Genomic DNA, 22779 nt, shown 5'->3' on the forward strand with positions numbered 1-22779 from the left:
TTTTGGTCATCTCCCCATCAGGGCTGGACTGTAGAAATTTACACTTGATATCATTTATATTTACTGAGTTATTGTATCAATCCACATCCTATCTCTTATAATGGGGAAATTTTTCAAAGTCACACCAAATCCAGAATCAGATCTGGATCCAAATAATTTCACTAACTTTTGTTGACTTTATCATGAAGAAGCTGTATACCAAGTTTGAAGTCAATCGGAACTGTAGTTTCAGAGAAGAAGATGATTGAAATTTTTGTAACGGACGACAGACGACGACACCGACACCAGAGGCCACATGACGACAATAGCTTACAGCCTAACGGCCTGTGAGCTAAAAACCACTTATCCCCTTGTATGCTCCCCCCTTTTACTGTACTCCATAATGAAACAATGGGCAATATAATATGAGTTTCTTGACAAGACTTCAAGAAAAGTTTGAAACGTGTCCATATTAGACAACATGAGACTGGTTTATTTATACATTATAGAGAAATTCATCCACAAAGACAGTTCAATGCACTGATTAATAAATAAATGTATCCTGACTAAAATAAAAATCATAAAAAGATAGACATACTGAGAAAAGAAAGCACAGAATAGATGCATGACAAGTGAAATGTGTTTGTTGGATTCAAAATATTGACCTTTGAGATAAATGTAAATAATGTTTATTTCACATAAATACTGCTTCACTTTTGTTGTCCTTGTAAACATGTTTTCCTATTGAATCAATCATGTAAGTCAATGTGAAACTGATCATTCACGAGGAAGCGACGAAAATCAACGGATCCTTGAGACTGAGACACCACTTTTGTTTTTTTAATGTTGTCTGTCCCTCATTAAAGTCTGCACAAATAGCTTCTCTCCAGCTGTTACTCCTTCCATGGAGGATTAGACGGTCTACTTCAGACAGCTGTTCATACTGTCGTCTTTATTCTCATCTCAAATCTCCTATATTATCATGTTAGTGCCAGTTAGCCCGTAAGTTACAATCAAGTGGATCATTTTCAGCTTTTTTGAACTTTAATGGTAACCTGTCAATATAGATTCACATGTGGAAGTATATAAATATAAGCAAATACTGCACATTTATCACCAAGAAAATTACTTGAAATTATGTGTAGAAAAACAGCAAAATATTCACTCACTGCAGTAAGTAATCCTATGGATATTTGGGATACATGAAATCACATAAAATACACAGTTTTACGGTTCATCCTCCATCGTATGAGTCCTGCTACGATGACGGCCAAGAGCAGGAATCCAACAACACATCCGATGACAGGACCGATGGGAAACTCAGAGAGGACATCTGAAACAGAAACAATGACAGTTAATTATGAAGAATTATTAAGAAAAATACTTTATTTTTTAGGGTTAGGCTGAAAATTGAGACTTTACTCTTTTTTTTTTTTTTTGCATTTATGCCATGTAACACAGGAAAATATTTTAAGATATTTATATATCAGATGTTTCTATTTAATGTCCTTAATAAATATTGGGAAAAAAATACCTGTGTTGGAAATGCTGACATTTGTTGCCATATTAACTGTATCTGCTGCAGTGATTTGCAGGTTGTTGAAGCCTGGAGGTGGGAGGGATTTTCCCTCTAAATCTTGACTGAGTCGACAGGCTGAACTACTTAACTCTGTCCATCATTCAATCAATAGTTACGCAAAATCAACGATAATCCTTATTGACTGACAAAAAAGACGGCTCCTTTACAAGTACAAATCCAGCGTATCATGAAAAAACAACCCAACACATAACTTAACCCATAAAGACCCAGTGTCACTTTTGTGGCAGTTCCCAAATGATTTTTTCTTTCTTAACCCTTTCATGCACTGTCCACTCCAGTGGACAGTTCTTCTCCAGCTGTTCTCTTGTATATTAATGGGTTTTGTTGTTTTAGTTCCATATCAGCCAACACAGTGGACGCTTATGCACCATCCCATACACTGTAATTCAGATCATTACTGTAACTTTACTATTCTTGATCAACCTGATCTGCAGTAACATGTTTGAGTGTAAATAAATTGTTATTTGTTAGACAAGAAGGGTTTTTTTTGCATATTATCTCCATGAAGTGAGTAATTACTAGCATTAGAATATGTTAAAATGTGAGAAGACATCAGATTAGCAGCATTAAAAATGTTTTTATTTCATTGCTTTCATATCACTTTCTGATATTGGGTTTTAAACACATGTTTCTTTACTTAAAAAATTAAATGCATGGATATTTTTGTAACTCCATAGAAAAAAAAAAAACTCGATCGCATTGTTTGTTTCATGGCTAAACACTGAAGAAAAAAATCTTGACTAAGGTTCTCATAATTTGTACATGAAAGGGTTAACCTTTACCTAAGTGATTTATCACCATTTACTATAATATTATGCTCAGCATTTTGCATTTTTAAGTAAAAATCTGCTATTTTCTCTTAAATCATGTTTGATTATTGATCATGTAGATTTAGATTAAATTGGACTCAGAATAAAGTTGAGGGTTATTATATTAGAAATAGACAAAAGTGAAAAAGTGTCTTACAGACCACATGGATGTTCATAACAGCTCAGTGTGAATGAATAGAATATTATATCAAAACAGAGAAAACTTTTCCAGGAAAAATCTATCATTAACTGAACATAAACTTAGTGTGTCCATCCACTGTCACTGATTCAACTACATGGGCTTTACTGGTGAATCAGTGTTGTAGAAGATGACAGTGTTTCCACGGTAACTATGGAGCCTCTGAACGTCCATATGGGTCATATTTGAGGAGCATGAAACGATAACAAACTGTATTTTACACCAATTATTTACATGGATTGATAGGATTAGTGGATCAACAGGTATTAAACAGTTTAGATCAACAGATGCTTTTGGTCACTGGTGGATGTTTGGGTCTTTATGGGTTAATCATAACTGCAAAAAGATGCTGAATACGATGAAGTTACTACTGTGCAACTGTGTTCAGACCAAATGTGTGGATATGGTGTGTTTTTTGGACAAAAATACCTGAAAATATTTACCTGGAGTAACTCTTAACCAGGGAAGGCAGCTGTTGCTTGAGTTAACTCATGCCCCGCCCACACTAATGCAGGTTTTTTTGCAAAGCATACTTTTTTTCCTCAACATTTGGTGATTTTTTTAAAAACTCTTTCCATAGTGTAGATTGTTAAAACTCTTATTTGTGTGTCTGTGTGTTCAGGGAAAATGATGGCGTCACACCTCATATTGCTCATGTCTATTCTGTCTTTGTATAATGAAGCTGCACCTGAAACATCCAATCCAGGTGCATCTCTACGTCTTCCATGAAGACAGAAAAAACAAACAGGTATTTAAAAATATCACTTTTTGCAGCCTTAAACACTGTCTTCATGTGGGAGACAGGCCTCAACATATAGAAAAAATATCAGCTCTGAAAAATAAAGTATAAGACAACCCTAATATTTAATGCAGTTTTTTTTTTTTTACCAAATACCTGTTTTTTTGTCTCTACACTTTAAAAAAGTTGAATCAAAAACATTGACATATTTGCCTACTATCTCTCATTTTCAGTTTTTCTCTCAAGTTGAAATATTTTTCAATTCTGTTGCCGTTGTTGCATTGATTTACATGTAACACTAGTGTACAAGGTTGTGGCAAACCACACCCACATTTTTTTTTTCTTTTTTTACCACACCCACATTTTTTGGTCCTGTACAAAAATTACAACTTTTTGGAAAGATGTTGGTACAAAAATAGAGCAGATTTCGGGTTTTGGACTGCAGCAACCCACTCTTTCACTTCTGCTGGGAGATTTTCCCGATGATTCGATGGTGAATGGCAGGCACCTTCTGATGATTTTTGGTGCTGCAGCTAAGAAAGCAATCACCCGGAGATGGCTTCGGCCTGAGCCACTGGTGTTGGAGGACTGGACGAACATAGTGGATGAAATCCACAAGTGGAGAGACTTACACTTATGTTGAGACTACAAGCGGAGCTCTATACAAGAAGGTGGAATAAATTGATGGTTTTTTCAAGGACAATCAGTGTGGGTCCTGACACAGAAAGAGAACTGCTGCTCAGACTTGGTTAATGTAATTATGTTGATGTTGCAAGTACGTGCCAATTGACAGTTTTGTTTCTGATTAGTAACAAGTGCTGACTGCCGAATGTTGTTTGTTTTGTTGTTGTTATGTCTTTGTTTTGTGTAAAAAAAAAAAAAAGGGGGAAAAACGACTGATAAAAAATAAGTGTAAAAAAAAAAAACCAACAAAAAAACAAAACACTGGTGTCCAAGTAAGATGTCACCAGAATAAAAGTAGTAAAACTTTATTAAGTTTGGGTCACTAATAAAGAAAAATCAAGTCAAAATGCTGGTTAGCTGTAGTTTCTTGAATGGATTTTACTCCAAAGGAATGTCTGTCTCAGAGCTTGACTGTACATCACAGTATATTCAATTTACAGGCTCCTTTATAGTGGGAGGTTTATGAAAAAATTTTTTGTATAAATTTACATAAACCAAAATATAGATGTAATAACACTTGATCATATACATTGAAAATATCAGGTAAAAACACTTTGGCTCTTATTAAATTCATCTTATCCTCTTATTAAAGTATGTAAGATTTAGGACATTAATCTTCGATGCAGATCATTCCTAATTTATTGTAGACAGGTGTAATCAGATCAAGACTGTGTTTGTTTGGAATGCACTGTAGTTCTGATCAAATATGGTCTGTGATTTAATTAAATGAAAATAATCATTAATTTGAACCAGTGCAGAAATCTCAGGATACCAGATGCTGGAGACTATGTGGTGAAAATAAAGCCAATCATTTTCATATATTTTGGGATTGCCCTTATATTGTGCCTTATTGGAAGCCTTTGAAGAAAAGCACGGAGAAAATTTTCAAAGTCCAATTTCCATTCCCGTTTGAATCCATATACTTGGGAAAAGAGAACCAGGGAATAACAAATTCACAGGACAAGTATCTATTCAGAAAATTGTCGGTGACAGGTAAAAAAAAGCCATCACTAGGATGTGCCTAAAAAAGGATGCACCAAAAATGGAGGACTGGACAGAGGTTATAGATGACATCTATAGGATGGAGAAGTAGACTTTCTCTGTCAGACTTGATTCAGACAAATTCACCAATTACTGAAAAACTGTTTTGATTTTGTAACACTATTAAGAGCTGATTTTACTTTATAAGAGTAACATGCATATAGACCCATGTAAACCCTTGGTTCACGCTACACACTTTAAATGTTTGGTGTTAATTTATACAGGGGAAAAGGGTTTCTGGAAGGAAAGAATGGAATAGGAAATATACTTGTTATCTCCCATTAACTCTATTTTAGGGTACTGTGTATGATTTTACCATTTCTGTCAATGCTCCCCTGTATGAGTATGTTTCTGTTTTTTGTTTGTTTTTCTTTACATATGTAGAAATTATATATATGATGTAAAATGCTGGTAAGATAACGCTGACTGAAAAAAAACCCCAAAAACATAATTACAAAAAAAAAAAAAGAAAATCATCATTATAAGTTTCATGCTACCTTTTTAACCCTCTATTGATTCTATTCATGTCTATGCTTTAACCCAACAAGAAGCTTATATTCAGCTTTACAGTATATATTCATGCAGCTGAGGAAACATCACAGAATGACATGAATTCTCATAGTAAATACTGTATCTTACTCCAGTTGGTCTTGATGAGGGTTTTGTCCAGTTTGACAGCGGTTTCATAAACACCCCTGAGCTGACACACACACTCGTATCTCTTCCAGTTTTCAGGTGCGATTGATGAAACATGCAGATCAACACTCATCTGATACGTCCCGTCACCGTTGGGGAGGATCTCACCAGGCTCCACCTCCTCATGAACATCTCCTCCATCTTCTCTCCAGAACATCACAGCTCTGCCCGAGTGGAAACCTGTAACGTGGCAGGTGACCGGAGCCAATGGAGACTTCTGGAGGAGAAACACTGAGCAAAAATCTGCAGAGAAAGGACAGATGCACTATGTGGACAAAAGTATGTGGACACATTGAATTCAGGTGTTTCTTTTCTAACAGGGGTCTAGGACACACAACAATAATGACAAATATCAGAATATAGTTTTATACTGGGATAAATATCATTGCATTGGTTAGTTTGGTTTAAATGGTTATCTTTGCGTCCAAAATACTTCAGAGATGGTTTTTACTTCATTTCTTTCAACACTGATTTTGTTTTGTTTGTTTTTCATCCATAACTATGATTTTAAATGTTCTACCTTTAAATTTCTAACATATTTTTCATGCTCTGACTGTAAATAATAATTTTCTACTACAACTAACCATCTACTTTCTTCACATCTCACTTAAGAAGAAAAATCTCCAATTAAACATTAAGGAAATATTGATGTTTATAAACTATATGGACAAAAATATTGGGACACATCATGGTTCTGTTCATGCTGATCTAAAACATAAACATCAGTATTTCTTTAAAGCAGATGTAGAAGGTAAATGATTAGTTGAGGTAGAAAATTATTTTTTACAGTCGGAGGATGAAAAATGTATTATAAATTTTGAGGTACATCCATCTATCCATTTCTACCGCTTATCCAGGGCCGGGTCGCGGGGGTAACAGTCTAAGCAGGGATGCCCAGACTTCCCTCTCCCCAGACACCTCCTCTGGCTCTTCTGGGGGGACCCCGAGGTGTTCCCAGGCCAGCCAAGAGACATAGTCTCTCCAGTGTGTCCTTGGTCTTCCCCTAGGTCTCCACCCGGTGGAACATGCCCGGGACACCTCCCCAGGGAGGCGACCAGGAGGCATCCGAAACAGATGACCAAGCCACCTCAGCTGGCCCCTCTGGATGTGGAGGAGCAGAGGCTCTACCCCTAGCTCCTCCCTGGTGACTGAGCTCCTCACCCTGTCCCTAAGGGTGCACCCAACCACCCTACGGAAGAAACTCATTTTGACCACTTGTATCCGGGATCTTGTCATGACCCAAAGCTCATGACCATAGGTAAGAGTTGGAACGTAGATTGACCGGTAAATCGAGAGCTTTGCCTTTCAGCCTTTAAATTTTGAGGTAGAACATTTAAAATCATAGTCCTAGATAAAAAAAAAAAAAAAATCAGTGTTGAGAGAAATATTAGCGCAAAAGATAACAATTTAAACCAAACTAACCAATGCAATGATATTTATCCTTATATAAAACTATATTATGATGTTTGTCATTATTGTTTTGTATCCCAGACCCCTGTTAGAAAAGAAACACCTGAATTCAACATGTCCCAATACTTTTGTCCATATAGTGTATGTTTGTTCATTTGATCAGTGAAACTAGTGGTGTCAGGCACAACAAACCCTGCCCCTTGAACGTATTTCACCCATTACAAGCAAGTGGGAAGATTTTAAAAGATCATAAAAAAATTTAATTTAAATTTAAAACATTGACCTGCTTTTCCCAAAATGTAATGACATCTATTCTGGGTCACTGGCAAATTTGGCATGAATTCAGCCAATATTTTTGCTGCTAGAGTGTTAACAAACAAATAACAAAGCAACAAACTGAACCAAAAACAATCCCCCTTGCCTCCCCTTTGGGGGGACAGGGTAATAAAGGGATAAGGGCCATGACAGACCAGGTCATGTGACTTTACCTGGTGTGTGCAGAGAGCTGTTCCCCAAGTCCAGATACTTTTTCAACCACTGAGGGCAAATATTTGTATCGTGGTTTGTCCAGCGCATGTTGTTTTCTGTGCCTTTGTCCCAGTCTTGTTTGATAATGTCAGCCTCTGGTTTTAGAGCGACCCACTTCTGTGTCTTCATGTCCAGTTTGATAAAGTCCACTCCGTCGTAACCGTACTGTCTGACAGAGTTCACCGCTGCAGTCTCATCATCCCATTCACAGCCACTTCTTATCTGGAGAACATGGACACCTGAGACCACCAGCCCCCAGAATAGAATAGAATAGAATAGAATAGAATAGAATAGAATTGCCTTTATTGTCATTGCTTGTGCAATGAATTTAGGAGGGCTACAAAAACCAAAATACATCAGAAAATAAGAATAGAGCAAATATAAAATTACAAAAACTGAAAAGTAAAATAAGAAAATAGAGCATAAAATTTACAAAAAGTAAAATAAGAATAAAACTAAAGCGAAATAGAGTAAAAATAGACATAAAATATGAATAGACACAATATTTACAATACTAACAATACGTATATCAATGAAAAGTCTATATAAAAATAGTGCATTTATGTTTGAATAAATAAATATTGCATTGTTATTATAATAACAGAGGATTTTTCATAAACTCATTGCATATAATTCACATTATACAGGGTTACTGCAGTGATTTGCATGATATAACCTACAGTGTGTCAGCTGGATGTGTGCAGTGGGTGTTGGGCTTGACCACAGTTGCTCCAACTCAATGAGTTGTAACTTGCAACTACTCTGTTCTGCAACATTCTGAAATGTTGCCAGTTCAAACCAGTCAAAGTAGATGAGACAGTGTATTGTTTCAATTGCAAAAACTCTGTATTTCCGCTTCAACTACAAACTTTGCATATTTGACTGGACTTAACCCATACAGACCCAGTGCTACTTTAGTGGCAGTTCCCAAACAAATCTTTCTTTATATTTAACTTTTTGTAAGTGACTTTTCACCATTTATTGTAATATTATCTTTATTTAGTTAGTGGGGTTTTTTTTTGTGAAAATCAGGTATTTTCCTGCATTTAATTTACTGATCATGTAGACATTCATTGAATCTCAGAGTAAATTCAAAGGTTATTATATCAGAAACAGAGAAAACTAAAGAAAAAGTAACTTTTTCAGCAAATATATTATTAACTAAAAATAAACTGTCATTTATTAAACTCCATGGGTTTAATTACGTTCACAACGGAGCCTCTGAACATCCAAATGGGTCCATGATGACCATGAAAAGATGACAAACTGTATTTTACACCAATTATTTACATGTATTGATAGGATTAATGGATCAACAGGTCTTAATTGGTTTACATCAGTAGATGATTTTGGTCGATGGTGGATGTTTGGGTCTTTATGGGTTAAAATAGTGATAGTGAGTTATTTTATACTTAGTGAAACAGTGAAAATATAAAACACAAGAGGGTTTCTGTCTTTATGCCTGGAGTAGTTCTGTCGTTAAGAGGAACTGTTCTCCCCAGTTCATACCAAAAATTATGTTGGGTAAAAGTTGCACTAGTGTGATTTCCTGTTTGCTGCTGATCATGTGAAATGTGTGTTTTCCGTCATGTAACTTACCTTCAGTTTGTCTTAAATGCTGCATCACCTCAGTAAGCTGGTCTCTGATGATCTGCTCATCCTGAGTGAGACTCTCTGAGTGCTGAGGATCATCTTCTATCAGCTTCTTCATCCAGTCCTGCCTGGGTTCCACTTTTTTAATGTTGCTGTCCCAGTAGAGCACCTGGACACCATCAACCTGCACAACAGCAATGACCTCTGGGAAGGCTTGGACTTCAGATGACACAGTGAATAAAACACTGAGGGTGTGTTTCTCTGCAAGATAAACAGGTTTTCAGATTGAATCAACTTGCAGCATTTATCACTGGTTGCCAACGTGTGCAACATTAAAACCAATGTATACCAAAAACCATATTAAATTTGTAAATTATATTGTTTATAGTTTATAAATTTATTGAGCAATTTCAAAACACGACCCTTTTTGAAGCACATTAAAGATGTGACACCTCTTAATGGTATTCTCTTTACATCCTTACAAAATTCACACATTTAATTGCCACAGAATATGTGCAATTACATGAATATAACAACTAACATTAGCTTTACGGGTGACTGATGATACAGGTCATTTATCTATGAATTCATCTAAAAGTATCAGAAGTCTGACAGGGTTCTTTGTCACTAAAATCTGCTCAAATGTTCCAAATCTTACCTGAAAATGAGAAATGACAGAAGAAGAGCAACAATAATAACTTCATACTCCTGATTTTTGATGAAGAACCGAGGATTCAGCTGCTCCCCAGCGTTTCTTTTTGTGTCCCGATGAAATCACAGTGTGTGTGTTTAGTGTCAGTCAGAGGTGTGGGCAGATGGGAATGATACAGGTGGAAAAAAACACCCATGTCAATCCAGATAAACTGCTTTGACTGCAATGATTAGAATTGCTGAGTTGATACTTTTTCTCATTGTGTGTGAACATTACCTGTTTCAGTCTACTACTACGACTGTTTTATTCATATTTTCCTATTCTTCACACACAGGATTGTTTTAAATGCCCCGGTGCTGCATTAGCAGTGTACAGCATTTTTCTTTTTTGCAGTTATTTGTTTAACTGTTGTATACATACAAATCAGATATATCATATTAAGTTACAGATGTTAAAAATGTGTAATCGTATCACGTCTTTGTGTCTTGGTTTGATCTCGACTTGCATTAGAACAAAAACCTGTTGATCCAGATCCTGCTGCTCTGGTTTAAAAATAGAAAGGATGCACAAACACTGTAATTGTCATCTTAACTACTAGAAAGCATCACTGAAATTTGGAGTATTTCATTGTATGGAGGCCATTTCTGACTTTTCCGGACTGTCATGTATTGAGTTCAGTTATTGGTTTTAAATACAGACTTGACTTACAGAGAAGTTTGGGGATTTTGTAAAATGTAACAAAACCCAAATCTATGTGTGTGGGAATGGAGTTAACATGTGGAAGGAAGGAAACATCACCTGTGTATGGACCTGAATAAGCTGAGGAATGGGACCACTTCCTCATTTATTCCTTCTTTTACATTTTCATTTTTTACAGTAAACTAATTCTGCTCCATAAAAAAACCTACTGATTTATTGTTTTCAGTCATCGGCAATGAAGTTGTGAAACATTTCAGCAATCAATAAGCATCTTCAGGCATTTGAGGGTTAATGCATTTTAATATTTCTGTATCATATAAAACCATAAACTACTGAGCATAAAATAAAACAGCATAATAGTATGTGAATAAAAGTTGAAGCTCACGTCGTGCCGTTGACTTCCACCAGGGGAGCGGTACCGCACTTAAGATGCTCATAATAACAGTACATTTGCATTTACTGAACAGTGCATCATTAGTGATTTATCACAATTAATAAACATTCTAATTTAATAGAAAGTGTAATATTAACACAGTGTATCTGTAGGTTTGAGGACGTTGAATTTATGACTTTTAACCCACAAAGACCCAGTGTTACTTTTGTGGCAGTTCCCAAATTAATTTTTCTCTACATTTAACCTTTCTTAAGTGATTTATTACCATTAATTGTAATGTCATCTTCCTTATTTTGCTTTTTTTTTTTTCAGTGTAAATCATGTATTTTCTTATATTTAATTCACTGATCATGTAGATGTTCATCAAAGAGCAAAGTAAAGTTGAGGGTTATTATATCAAAAACAAAGAAAACTCAAGAAATAGTGACTTTTCAGCAAAGATATCAATAACTGAACATAAAAACAAGTGTGTCCATCCACTGTCATTGATCCAACTCCATGGATTGTACTGGTGAATCAGTGTTGTAGAAGATGACAGTGTTTCCACGGTAACTGCGGAGCCTCTAAACGTACAAATGGGTCATATCTGATGACCATGAATAGACGACAAACTGTATTTTACACCAAATATTTACATGCATTGATAGGATTAATGGATCAACAGTTATTAAACATTTTAGATCAGTAGATGGCTTTGGTCGCTGGTGGATGTTTGGGTCTTTATATGTTATGATATTTTTCAAGGCATTTTTGGTCAAATTTCAGACCTTACATTCACATTAACAGTCCAATGATTCTCATAGTTATTGTGTTGAACCAGTTTTTACTGTTTTTCAATCCACTAATGTTTCATTTCCATTTGTCCATGACTAATGAAACACTACTGATACTGAAGCTGCTAAAGCTCGTACCTGAACCCCTCCACCCATGAATGACTGTTGGATTCTCCACTCATTCCCATCTCCGTTAGGATCAAATGATCAACACTAATTACATATTGGGCTAATTTTGTACAAATATTTACAAAGACAATATAGCAATATCAATAACTGTGTCTGTGGAATTTTAACATCTTTGAGTGTCAGATTTAGTAATAAAATACCAATTTTAATAATAATAATAATAATAATAATAATAATAATAATAATAATGTATTGGATTTATATAGCCCCTTTCTAGACACCCAAAGCGCTTTACATTATTGACCCATTATTCATTCGCGCTCACATTCTCCCTCTGGTAATTCAGGCCTTAATTTTAGATGATCACCTTTAAGACTTTTCATGACTTTAAGAACACCCTACATTATTTCGACTAATTGCTGTTATACTTCATTTAAAGGCTGAATTGGATAAAACATATATATTTTAGTAATGAAATATTAGCATTTGGACTTAATGGCGGCACCACAGTGACAGGGGTGCATACTGAAAATTTTATGACAGTTCAGTCATATTGAAGTTATTAACTTCTCGGCATCCTTTTCTAATCTTCCGGTTTCCTGTTGAGACAAAACAACACAATGTAAATGTGTGTTTTACCAGATTGTGCATTGCATTTGCTTTAATATTGCTGCATTAAAGGAAAACACTCACTTCTTGCAGGTCGGAATCCTGAAATAACAATGACAGACATCAGAATTAAGATTTTAAAAAGACTAGAAGCATTAAAAAAAAAACAACCAAAAACCACTTAATAATAATAAGTGAAGGATGTTATAAAATCAATATGTCATACTTGAACATGTGTTTAATATATATAAAAACAGACTCTTGCCTTTTTTTCCTCTTCTCCACTTATAATACCCATTGACGCTGACAGCTAACAAGAACAGGAATACAAAAGCCCGAAAAATGTAAAGACCAATGTAGAGACCAAGGTTAAGACTGGTGGAGCCTAGAAGAAAAAAACAACAGCACATCAACCCTTTAATCCACTTAAGTTTATCAAATAATTTGGGATAACTTTTTTTTAATGATGGATGGTGTGTCTGAAACAATTTTCACACAGAAAGGGTTTTTGTTTGTGCAATCTGCTCCTTCAGAAATTCCTTCTTCAAACAATTTTTTGTGTAAACTCAAGAGAAATATGAAATCCGTTTGCAATAATGACAAAAACTGTAGTCAGTTTATCTTAAAATTGATTGATCTTTTACCTCGCCATCATATTTCTCTTGGGTCCCTTAAATTCATCTGTTTCACAATATATAGAGTTGTTTTAGGTTTTTTACTAAACCTGCATTATTTGGTGATAGAGGCAAATTGTGACTTTAATTTTTATTTGAGTCAGATCACTTGGTTAAGAAGGACAATGCAGATAAATTGTTATGAAAATGTATATTTTTTCAATGGTAATATACAAATTTCTGCATTAAACCTCATAACCTAATAAAATATACACAAATGTAGTGATTTTCATTTTGTATGTTTTACACAACACCTCTCTCCACACACTGTATTTATTTTATCCATTTCTGCACTGAGATCACCCTTAGTCCTCTCACTCCTGGACCTATATATTAAAGCCTTTTGCCATTATATAAGTACAAAGATACTGATACTGTTATTACTGTCGTCACTTAATTGTGCAGTTGTACACACCACAAGCAGATACCCGAAAATAAATGTGGAAAACAGAAATGTTACAAAAACAATCATTTACTGATTAACATGTGTCCAAAAGTTAAAGGCTCTATATGTAATATTTCTACTTTCAACTATTTAAAAGAAAAGAGCTAAAATTATCATGAATATTTAAAATAAAGAGCTTTGAAGTTCTGCCAATGATGCCAGTGTATTGGATTGAAGGGGTGTGAACTGAATTTGTACCCACTAGAGGGTGTAGTGAATCACTCTGTTGGTCTCCCTTGGTGAAGAAAACTAACACCACAGGGCCTTTGAGCAAAGCATCAGAAAGTGATCAGATGAGATGAGAACCATTGAGAAACAACTTCTAGGGTAAAACAAAAAGGGACAAAGTCATAAAAACCTAGAATCACAGTTTGATGCTGAAATGTCAGTGTCTCTTCAACATGGGTGAGTTTGATTCTTAGACTTGTGAAGGTATAAAGTTATTATGGGATGTTATTATCTTTGCTAAGTTTCTTTTTGTTGATCGGTTCAGACTAAACTCAGTTCTGACCTCGTTTGTTGGATTCCAAACAGATTTTTAATTCAGCTATTGATGAAAAAAACTGTACAGAAAACAGGTGATTAGTGGTTTTACTGTGGCTGTTTTCAGTCTAAAAACAGAGCTAAGATAACAGAGCTATAATGAACCCATTTACTGGTTTTGTTTTTTTTTTGAGTGTGCATGGTTCCTGTTGACTGTGACATTGATATGTGTTACTGTCATTACTTTGAGTGGTTTTCCAGTTGGTCCTGATCACTGCTTTGTCCAGTTTGGTGACGTTGCTGTGTTGGACTCCAAGGAGCTGAAACACACAGTCGTACTTGTCCCAGTCTTTAGGTTGGATTGATGAAATATTCAGGTTGACGCTCATCTGGAAGGTGTCATCGTTATTGGGGAGGCTCTTTGGGAGTTCAGTGTCATTACTATGGATTTCCTCTCCATCTTTCCTCCAGAACATTTTGGCTTTGTTAGGGTAGAAACCTGTAGCGTGGCAGGTGATCGGAGACAACGGAGATTTCTGGAGGAGATACACCGATGGAAGCTCTGGAGGAAATCACAGAGATAGAACCAAAGATATGCATGTGTTATATTGTGTATCAACATCATAACTTAGCTCATCGGGTGGTGAAGTTCTACCTGTTCTCAGCAGAGAGCTATTTCCATACAGAGAATACTTCTTCAGCAGGTCAGGACAGTGACGGCTGAGGTGAGTCATAATATCTGTGGTTGCTTTATAATCACGGTCCCACCAACTCTTTATTTCACGAGCATGTTCATTTGAAGCAACCCACGTCTTTTTGTGTCAGTGTCGAATTTGATGAAGTCCTCTCCGTCGTAACCATACTGAAAATGACTGATAAGGTCACCACTGTCTCCTTTCATTTCAAAGCTAGTCATCATCTGAAAAGTGTGGATGCCTGAGACAGAGAACAGAGAAATCAGCAGAAGTCACTAGGTCATGGAGCTGTAAGAGTAAAATGCACACCAATGATATAATATCTGGATTTATTTCTGAATTTAAATGGTAGAAAAGTGTAGAAGAAGAGGAATTTATAAATGTGAAAAGCAGAGAACGGATAAAAGATGCAACAAGACAAAAATGATGTAAAAGAGGTGACCACAAAACAACATAAAAGACATAAAAGTCGTTTTTTTGGTCTTGATCTGAAAAATGTCATCTGTAACAGAAGCTCTATTAGTTTGTGTCATAAAAATGTTTTGGATAATACATTAGCGGTAAAAGATAAGATGATAAATATAAAGATATATGCTCCATACCCTCAGAATGTTGGAACAGCTTCATTATAATATCGATGAACAGACTTAGGTGTTTTTGTTGAGAATGACAGTGAGAATCAAACCACTCCTTGAATTCTGCTTCTGCTTCCATCAGATCTTTCATCCAGTCCGTTTTTGGTGTTGCTGACAGGTTGTTACTGTCACAATAGCCCACCTCGACATCATCAGCCATCATGACCCCCACAAACTCCGGGAAGTTCTTCACTCCAAATGATTGAGCCACAAGGAACTTCAGGGAGTGATCAGATGGAAAGTTCCCTGAGCGCAAAGGATAATTAATGATATTTACAATATATTTCACATCTTCGCTTCAACAAGTACAAAAAAAGGCCTGGACTTTTAGTTTATCATCTATAAGTTGCGTGTTTTTTCCAAACCAGGGTTTCCTGATACCTTTCACAGGAAACAAACGTGTGAAGTTTATCTCAGCTCTTATATGACAGCATCATAATGTGCTTTAACATTTTAGCAGAGAAAAAAAATAATTTGTGGACAAACCTACAAAGCTATATGTGTGTGTGCATGTGCAGCTACTTTAATTTTAATAAAATACACATTATATCAAAGTCAATCATTTTTTGACTTTTTTTTCATCGTGGAATCTCATTTATTATCCCATGTGCATATGTTCCCTTTCACAGAAAATTAGTAGTTAAGTACAAGCTAACATTTCACTGTTGGTCCATCAGGTCCACCAAGGCCTTCTCTGCTAAAGAATCAGAACCACTGACCTACATTTACACCCTGTATTTTTATATTTGCTCCATGAAGAGGTATTACATTATTCCCAGTAGTATATTGTAGTAGTGTATGTGTTAGGGGTAACGGTGCACTCATTTGTACCGAACCATTGCGATTCAGGGCCTTCAATACAATACGGTGTATGGAATGAATACATGTAGCCTATGTGAAGAACGCAAACACTCTCCATATGTTTCCACACAAACCTTAAAGCGGAATACAAAATTGTAAATATATTGGCTTGAGAGTCTGGTTTCGACCAGCTCTATATGTAAAGTGTAAGTAAGTAAAGTAAGTAAAGTAAATTTTATTTATAGAGCACTTTTCACAGACAGAGTCACAAAGTGCTTTATCAATTCAAATCAGAATCAAATTAAGTTTACAGAGACCCAACAGAATCCTTCAGGGGCAAACACTTGTGATTGGTGACAGTGGCGAGGAAAAACTTCCCTTTAACAGCAGAAACCTCGAGCAGACCCAGACTCCTGAAGGATGGCTGTCTGCCTTGACCAGTTGGGGTTAAAGAGAGAGAGAGAGAGTAAAGGAGGAGAAAAGAGAGAGCGATAGAGATATAGAGAGACTGGGGGGGGGGGTGACACATGGAGTACGTTATGATGAATACATAGAGTGTAATCAGTCTGTGGTGGTCCTGGGTCAGGTGGGAGACTAAAAAGCCTTTTTGAACAGGAGGGTTTTGAGGTGTTTCTTAAAGTTCTCTACAGAGTCCATGGACCGTAGGTGTAGAGGCAGGTCATTCCATAGACGTGGTGCCACAGCTTTAAAAGACCTGTCACCGCGTGTGCTAAAACAGGTGTGTGGAACCATCAGCAGGTACTGTCCTGAAGACCTCAAGCTACGAGTCGAGCTGTAGGGCTGGATCAGGGAAGCAATGTATGCAGAGGCCTGGCCATGTAGAGCCCAGAAAGTTAGCACAAGAATTTTGAAATGAAGACGATATAGAACAGGGAGCCAGTGGAGAGATTTAAGAATGGGAGTGATGTGGGTTCTCCTGTTTGTGCGGGTCAGGAGCCTGGCAGCAGAGTTCTGGACAAACTGTAGACGGGCCAGCTCCTTCTTGTTTAAGCATGTAAACAGGCTGTTGCAGTAGTCTAAGCGAGAAGATACGAAAGCGTGAACGATCATCTCGAGCTCATTTGTGGACACCATAGATCTGAGTTTGGAGATGTTGCGTAGGTGGAAGAAACAGTTTTTGACTAGGTGTTTGGAGTAGAATTCTAAAGACATGTCCTGGTCAAAGATGACACCCAGATTCCTCAGTTTTGTCTTTACCGAGGAACTCAGGTCTCCAAGGTGATGTTTGATCCCTGGGATTGCACTATCCGGGGCAATGATGAGGGTCTCAGTTTTGCTGGAGTTCAGATGGAGGCTGTTATCATTTAGCCACTGCTTCAGCTCTGACAAGCAGTTGATTAAGGAACTCAGTTTGTGGGGCTCAGAGGAGTTAAAGGAGCAGTATATCTGGATGTCATCCGCAAATAGATGATAGGAGACATCACTGTACTGTCGGATAATGTGGCCAAGTGGGAGGACATAGAGTAAGAATAGGACTGGTCCCAGGACAGAGCCTTGGGGCACACCACACAGTAGATCCGCTGAGTCAGATTGGAAGTTGTTTATTGACACAGTGAAGCTTCTGCCGGTCAGGTAAGAGGAGAACCAGTCTAGCACATGACCTGACATCCCTACCAGGTCCCTCAGTCTCTCAATCATTATGGTATGGTCCACTGTGTCAAAGGCCGAGGAGAGATCTAGCAGGACCAAGACCGTGGATTTCCCGGAGTCAGCCGCCATCAGGATGTCACTAGACACTTTTAATAGTGCGGTTTCTGTTGAGTGGCGTTGTCTAAACCCAGACTGAAAAGTGTCATAGATCTGGTGTGTCTCCAGAAAAGCTGTAAGTTGTTTAGACACTGCCTTCTCAAGTGTCTCAAGTGTCATAAGATAACTTTTGTTATGGTTTGGCACTATATGAATAAAATTTGATTTGATTTGATAATGCACACATTATGAGCACAGTGCCCAAACGTGGAACCCATATGCAATATTTGATACCCTAGACCAGGGGTGGGCAACTCTGGTCCTCGAGGGCCTGTATCCCGCATGGTTTAGATCAAAGGTGTCCAAATCTGATCCTCGAGGGCCGGTATCCTGCATGTTTTAGATGTTTCCCTCTTCAAGCACATATGGAAGCCATTACATCGTTATCAGGCTTCTGCAGAGAATGATGATGAGCTGATCATTAATTGAACCAGGTGTGCTGGAAGAGGGAAATATCTAAACCAGAGGTGTCCAAACCCGGTCCTCGAGGGCCGGTATCCTGCATGATATCTGAAAATATCTAAAACATGCAGGATACCTGCCTGGACCGGCCAGGACCGGAGTTGCCCACTCCTGTCCTAGATGGATGTTTAAATGGTACATGCACCATACACATGCTGAACGTGAACCAGTATGGCAGCTCAGAGCAGCGTCACAGGTACAAAGCCAGAGTTGGAAGACCTTTCATCTTCTCCATGGTCTCCAATTTGGGAGCATTTCAGATATCCTGTCAGTTATGTCGATGGAGTGTTTAGTAGTTGGAAGTATTTATTTATGAAATTGGTCTCCTTCACTGTACTGAAAACGTACTGAAAATGTATTGAACCGAAGACCCCTGTAGCGAAAACATACTGAAATGAAATTTTTCTATACCGTTACACCCCTAGTATGTGTATGTTAGTGTTTGTCCAATCATATTTCACCATCATGTGTTGCCAGATAAAAGAAACCTGCCTTAAGGCTCAAAATCAAAAGTGGAGGCAAGGTTCCTGTTGCAATTTATTTGATATTTAACTGTTTACTTTGTGCGTAGTTTTGATTATTACCACTGCCAAGGAGGTTATGTTTTCATCTGGGTCGGTCTGTCTGTCTGTCTGTCTGTTTGTTTGTTAGCAACATAAGTCAAAAAGTTATGGACGGATTTGGATGAAATTTTCAGGAAATGTTGATACTGGCACAAGGAACAAATGATTACATTTTGGTGGTGACACACTCAGTGCGTCGGCTGGCTGACTGGTGCATCACACTACCGCAGCAGCATATTTCACTTGGCTCCCTTTTATTTCTAGAGTGTTTTATGACTACTTCAGATCCTTTTTGTTCAATAAACCATTCTGTATTATCAGACCCACTCTGATTATTGGTGTCATTAATGTAGTGTTCCTGGATTAATAATAAATCTTCCTCAGTGAAACAAAAGCAAATATGTCAGTCATTTAATAGAGGCTTTTCCAGTCTTACCCCAGTTGGTCCTGATCAGTGTTTTGTTCAGTCTCACTACAACGTCATCATTAACACCAGAGAACTGAAACACACACTCATACTGCGCCCAGTCCTCCTGTGATCCTATGTTCACGTCAACACTCAGCTGGTAGGTCCCATCATTGTTGGGGAGACTCCTGTATGTGGCTTTAATGACAGAAACAGCTCCAACTCTTCTCCAGTGTAGTTCAGCTCTGTGAGGGTAGAAACCTGTAGCGTGGCAGCTGACTAACAAGATGGGAGACTTCTGGAGGAAAGACACCAAGGGAAACTCTGGAAAGAGAATGGTATGTAAATGGAATCTGCATCTGCACATTTTGTGCATGTATTACATTACATTTCATTCTTTACAATAAGACCTTACTTACTCTACTCAAATCCTCCTTCCCATAGTCACAGTACATCATGTGCCATTTAGGACAGTCCTGGTTCAGAAATCCAAGGACATGAGCCAGTCCAGTCTTATCACTGTTCCACTGGTTTGTGATGTCAACAGCTTCTGGTACTTGGGGGATCCATGTCTGTGTTTTCAGGTTAAATCTTATGACAGTCTCCCTGTCACAAGCATATGCAACATAACTATCAAAATGTCCAGGCTCATTATTCTTCTGGCAACCACTTACTCTTTGGAAAACATGAACACCTGCAATGGAGACACACAAATTCTGCAATTGTAAATCTAAAAGACAAGAAATTATGATGTGACATGCTGTTATTCAGCTATTTTAATTTAAAAGTATCTGTGCTATTGGCTTCAAATTATGAATATGTTGAATATTCTGGTTTCAGATGACAAAGGAGCAACAAGACAACAAATGTGAAGGCTAGGTATTGACCAGATTAGCATAGTGCGCAGCATAGTGCACATTCCTTTGTTAGATTTTGTTGTTGTCCTGTTCTTTATACCAGTTGTAGTCTCCAGACAGGACAATAACAATACCATCATAGGATAATTGCCGAAGTCATATTTTGGCTAGGTATAATTATTCTTTTTTCTGTGTTTGCAAATCCTTTACTGTATTGCTGACCAGGTCTCCCTTGAAAAAGAGATCCCCCATCTCAATGGGACCAACCTGGGTAAATAAAAGTTAAATAAAATGAAATATTTGATCAAAACCAGTTTAATTTGTTATGCAATTGTTGTTGTCTTTTTTCCTCATCTGGCTGTACTTACTATTACAGTATAATTAAAAAGTTCTTGCGAATTTTGTGAAAAATGTGTGTTTTGCCCTATTTTCTGGAAACCTTTAAATATAACTTGGGTAATTATCCTGTGAGGTTAACGATACACACATATTTGAACAGTAACACAGTAACTTTGTAATACTGGTTTTGTTCACCACCACAGGAGATTTGAAATGAAGGAATCAAGATGTGATCAAAGTGTGGACGTTCAGCTTTAATTTAAGGGGTTTAACAAAAATGCAGCAATAACCATTTAGGAATTACAACCATTTCAATCAAAGTCTCTCAAAAGTTCTTGTACAAACTACTACTGCTAGATACTCAGATGACAGTCCCTTGTAGTCAATGACTGCCTGAAGTCTGGAACCCATGGACGTCACCAAATGCTGAGTTACCTCCTGGAGATGCCTTCAGTTACTGCTAGTTGTTCCCTCAGTTCGGTCTTCAGGAACTGAGAAGCTGATCTGTTGGGTTGAGATCAGGTGACTGAATTGGACATCCCATTTCTTTACCCTTTAGGGTCGTTTTTAAAGTATGTTTTGGGCCACTATACACATCCAATGTGAAGCACTGTCCTGTGAGTTTTTCATCGTTTGTCTGAATCTGAACAGAGAGGAAAGCTCTGTAAACTTCAGAATATATCCTGGTCCTTCTATCAGCATTCAACATCATCAGTAACTACTGTACCAGTGGCCCAGTTCCATATGACATGATCTGATGTGGATAATCAGCTGTTCCTTTCCTCCTCCATACTTTTCCCTTACCATCATTCTGGTAGAAGTTCATCTTGGTTTCATCTGTCCAGACCATCTTTTTCCAGAACTGATCAGGCTTTTTTTTAAAAAGATGTTTTCAGTCAGATTCTAATCTGTTGTTGTGTTACCATTGGTTTACATCTTGTTGTTGTCTACATTCATGAAACCATCCCCTGATTGGAGACGAGGATAACGACATATCAACCTCAAGTCTGTTCTGGGCTTGACTGGATGTTGTAGAAGGGTTCTTTTTCTCACCATCTAAAGAACTCTGTGATCATCTACTTTAGTTGTGGTCCGTGGTCTTCCACGTTACTGTGTTCACCAGTGGATTCTTTGATTTGACAAGTCCTAAAGTTTTCAGTATCTCTCTGATAGATTTACTTTAGTTTGATTAGACCTTTTATCTGCTTCATTTGTCACAGAATAACCAGGGAATAGCACACATTTGGACATGATGCTGAGGGTCAGTCAGTGTCCAGTCATTAAAAATAGAGGGACTTTGTTGAAAATGGTTGTAATTCTAAAAAATTCTTGGAATACTTTGGTTAAACTCCTTGAATTAAATCTAAGCCCATGCTTCAATCACATTTTGATTACAAAAAGTAAAATTATAAAATGTAGCTCACTGTCCAAATACTAAAAACACTTACCATGTATAAAGAAGTCTACGATGTTTTAATAAATCTACAGAAAGACCGCTGGTAAGAAAAGTCAGTTATATCTCCGTTCTCTTCATCTACATATGAAATTATACAAATATAATTATACATCTACTTTGCAGATGTTTTAAAATCACATTACTCACTGTGTGTGTTCATGATAGACACGTCACCTTGCTATGAGAAGCTAAAATACATTTGTTGTAATGTAATAAAACACAAATGTACCCCCAGTTTGGTTGAGTCCTTGCATCATACTCTTAGCGGTGTCACTGAAGAACCTGTGGGTAGCGTTACACTCATGAATATACCAGTCTGTGGGCTCTGGATGCTCTTTCATCATCTGTTCATCCACTTCTGTTTGGGCTCTGCTTCTCTGATGATGCTGTCATAGTACATCAAATGAAGCCCATCAAGCTCTGCAGTGGACATGAACTCTGGGGTGTCTGGGACTCCAAACAAACCAGTGAAGGCAAACGTCAAGTCATGGCAATCTGCAGGAGGAAATGGTTTCAGTTATTTCTGTAGAATCGTCATAATTTGACATAACATCCATTTGTGTAACTTGTCAACCCTGAGCCTGTTAAAAAGTGATGAAAAACACTTCAGAAACTCTTCTTTGCATCAAGTTTATTATGCACAGCATCATGGTTAAGACTAA

General features: G+C 37.2%; 1 protein-coding gene and 1 pseudogene across 1 annotated transcript; both read right to left on the reverse strand.

Annotated features, from left to right (window-relative positions):
* Positions 1-445: 445 nt before the first annotated feature.
* LOC115428178 (major histocompatibility complex class I-related gene protein-like) lies at positions 446-22599 on the reverse strand (annotated as a pseudogene).
* LOC115428591 (class I histocompatibility antigen, F10 alpha chain-like) lies at positions 7285-10073 on the reverse strand. Its single transcript, XM_030147714.1, has 4 exons — positions 9937-10073; positions 9285-9539; positions 7612-7924; positions 7285-7328 (listed from the first exon to the last, which is right to left on the reverse strand). The coding sequence occupies exons 1-3, from the start codon at positions 9980-9982 to the stop codon at positions 7632-7634; spliced, it is 594 nt and encodes a 197-aa protein (XP_030003574.1). The 5' UTR covers positions 9983-10073; the 3' UTR covers positions 7285-7328; positions 7612-7631.
* Positions 22600-22779: the final 180 nt, after the last annotated feature.

This window comes from Sphaeramia orbicularis, chromosome 11 (assembly GCF_902148855.1).
Source record: "Sphaeramia orbicularis chromosome 11, fSphaOr1.1, whole genome shotgun sequence".
Lineage (NCBI taxonomy): Eukaryota > Metazoa > Chordata > Actinopteri > Kurtiformes > Apogonidae > Sphaeramia > Sphaeramia orbicularis.

What these genes read in the sequence shown, in the direction of transcription:
- LOC115428591 (XM_030147714.1), bottom strand. Translation starts at nt 9,982, where the DNA reads ATGAAGTTATTATTGTTGCTCTTCTTCTGTCATTTCTCATTTTCAG. An exon ending in CTGTCATTTCTCATTTTCAG is followed by an intron (nt 9,540 to 9,936) that starts GTAAGATTTGGA and finishes TTTATCTTGCAG; the next exon opens with AGAAACACACCCTCAGTGTT. An exon ending in GCATTTAAGACAAACTGAAG is followed by an intron (nt 7,925 to 9,284) that starts GTAAGTTACATG and finishes TGGTGGTCTCAG; the next exon opens with GTGTCCATGTTCTCCAGATA.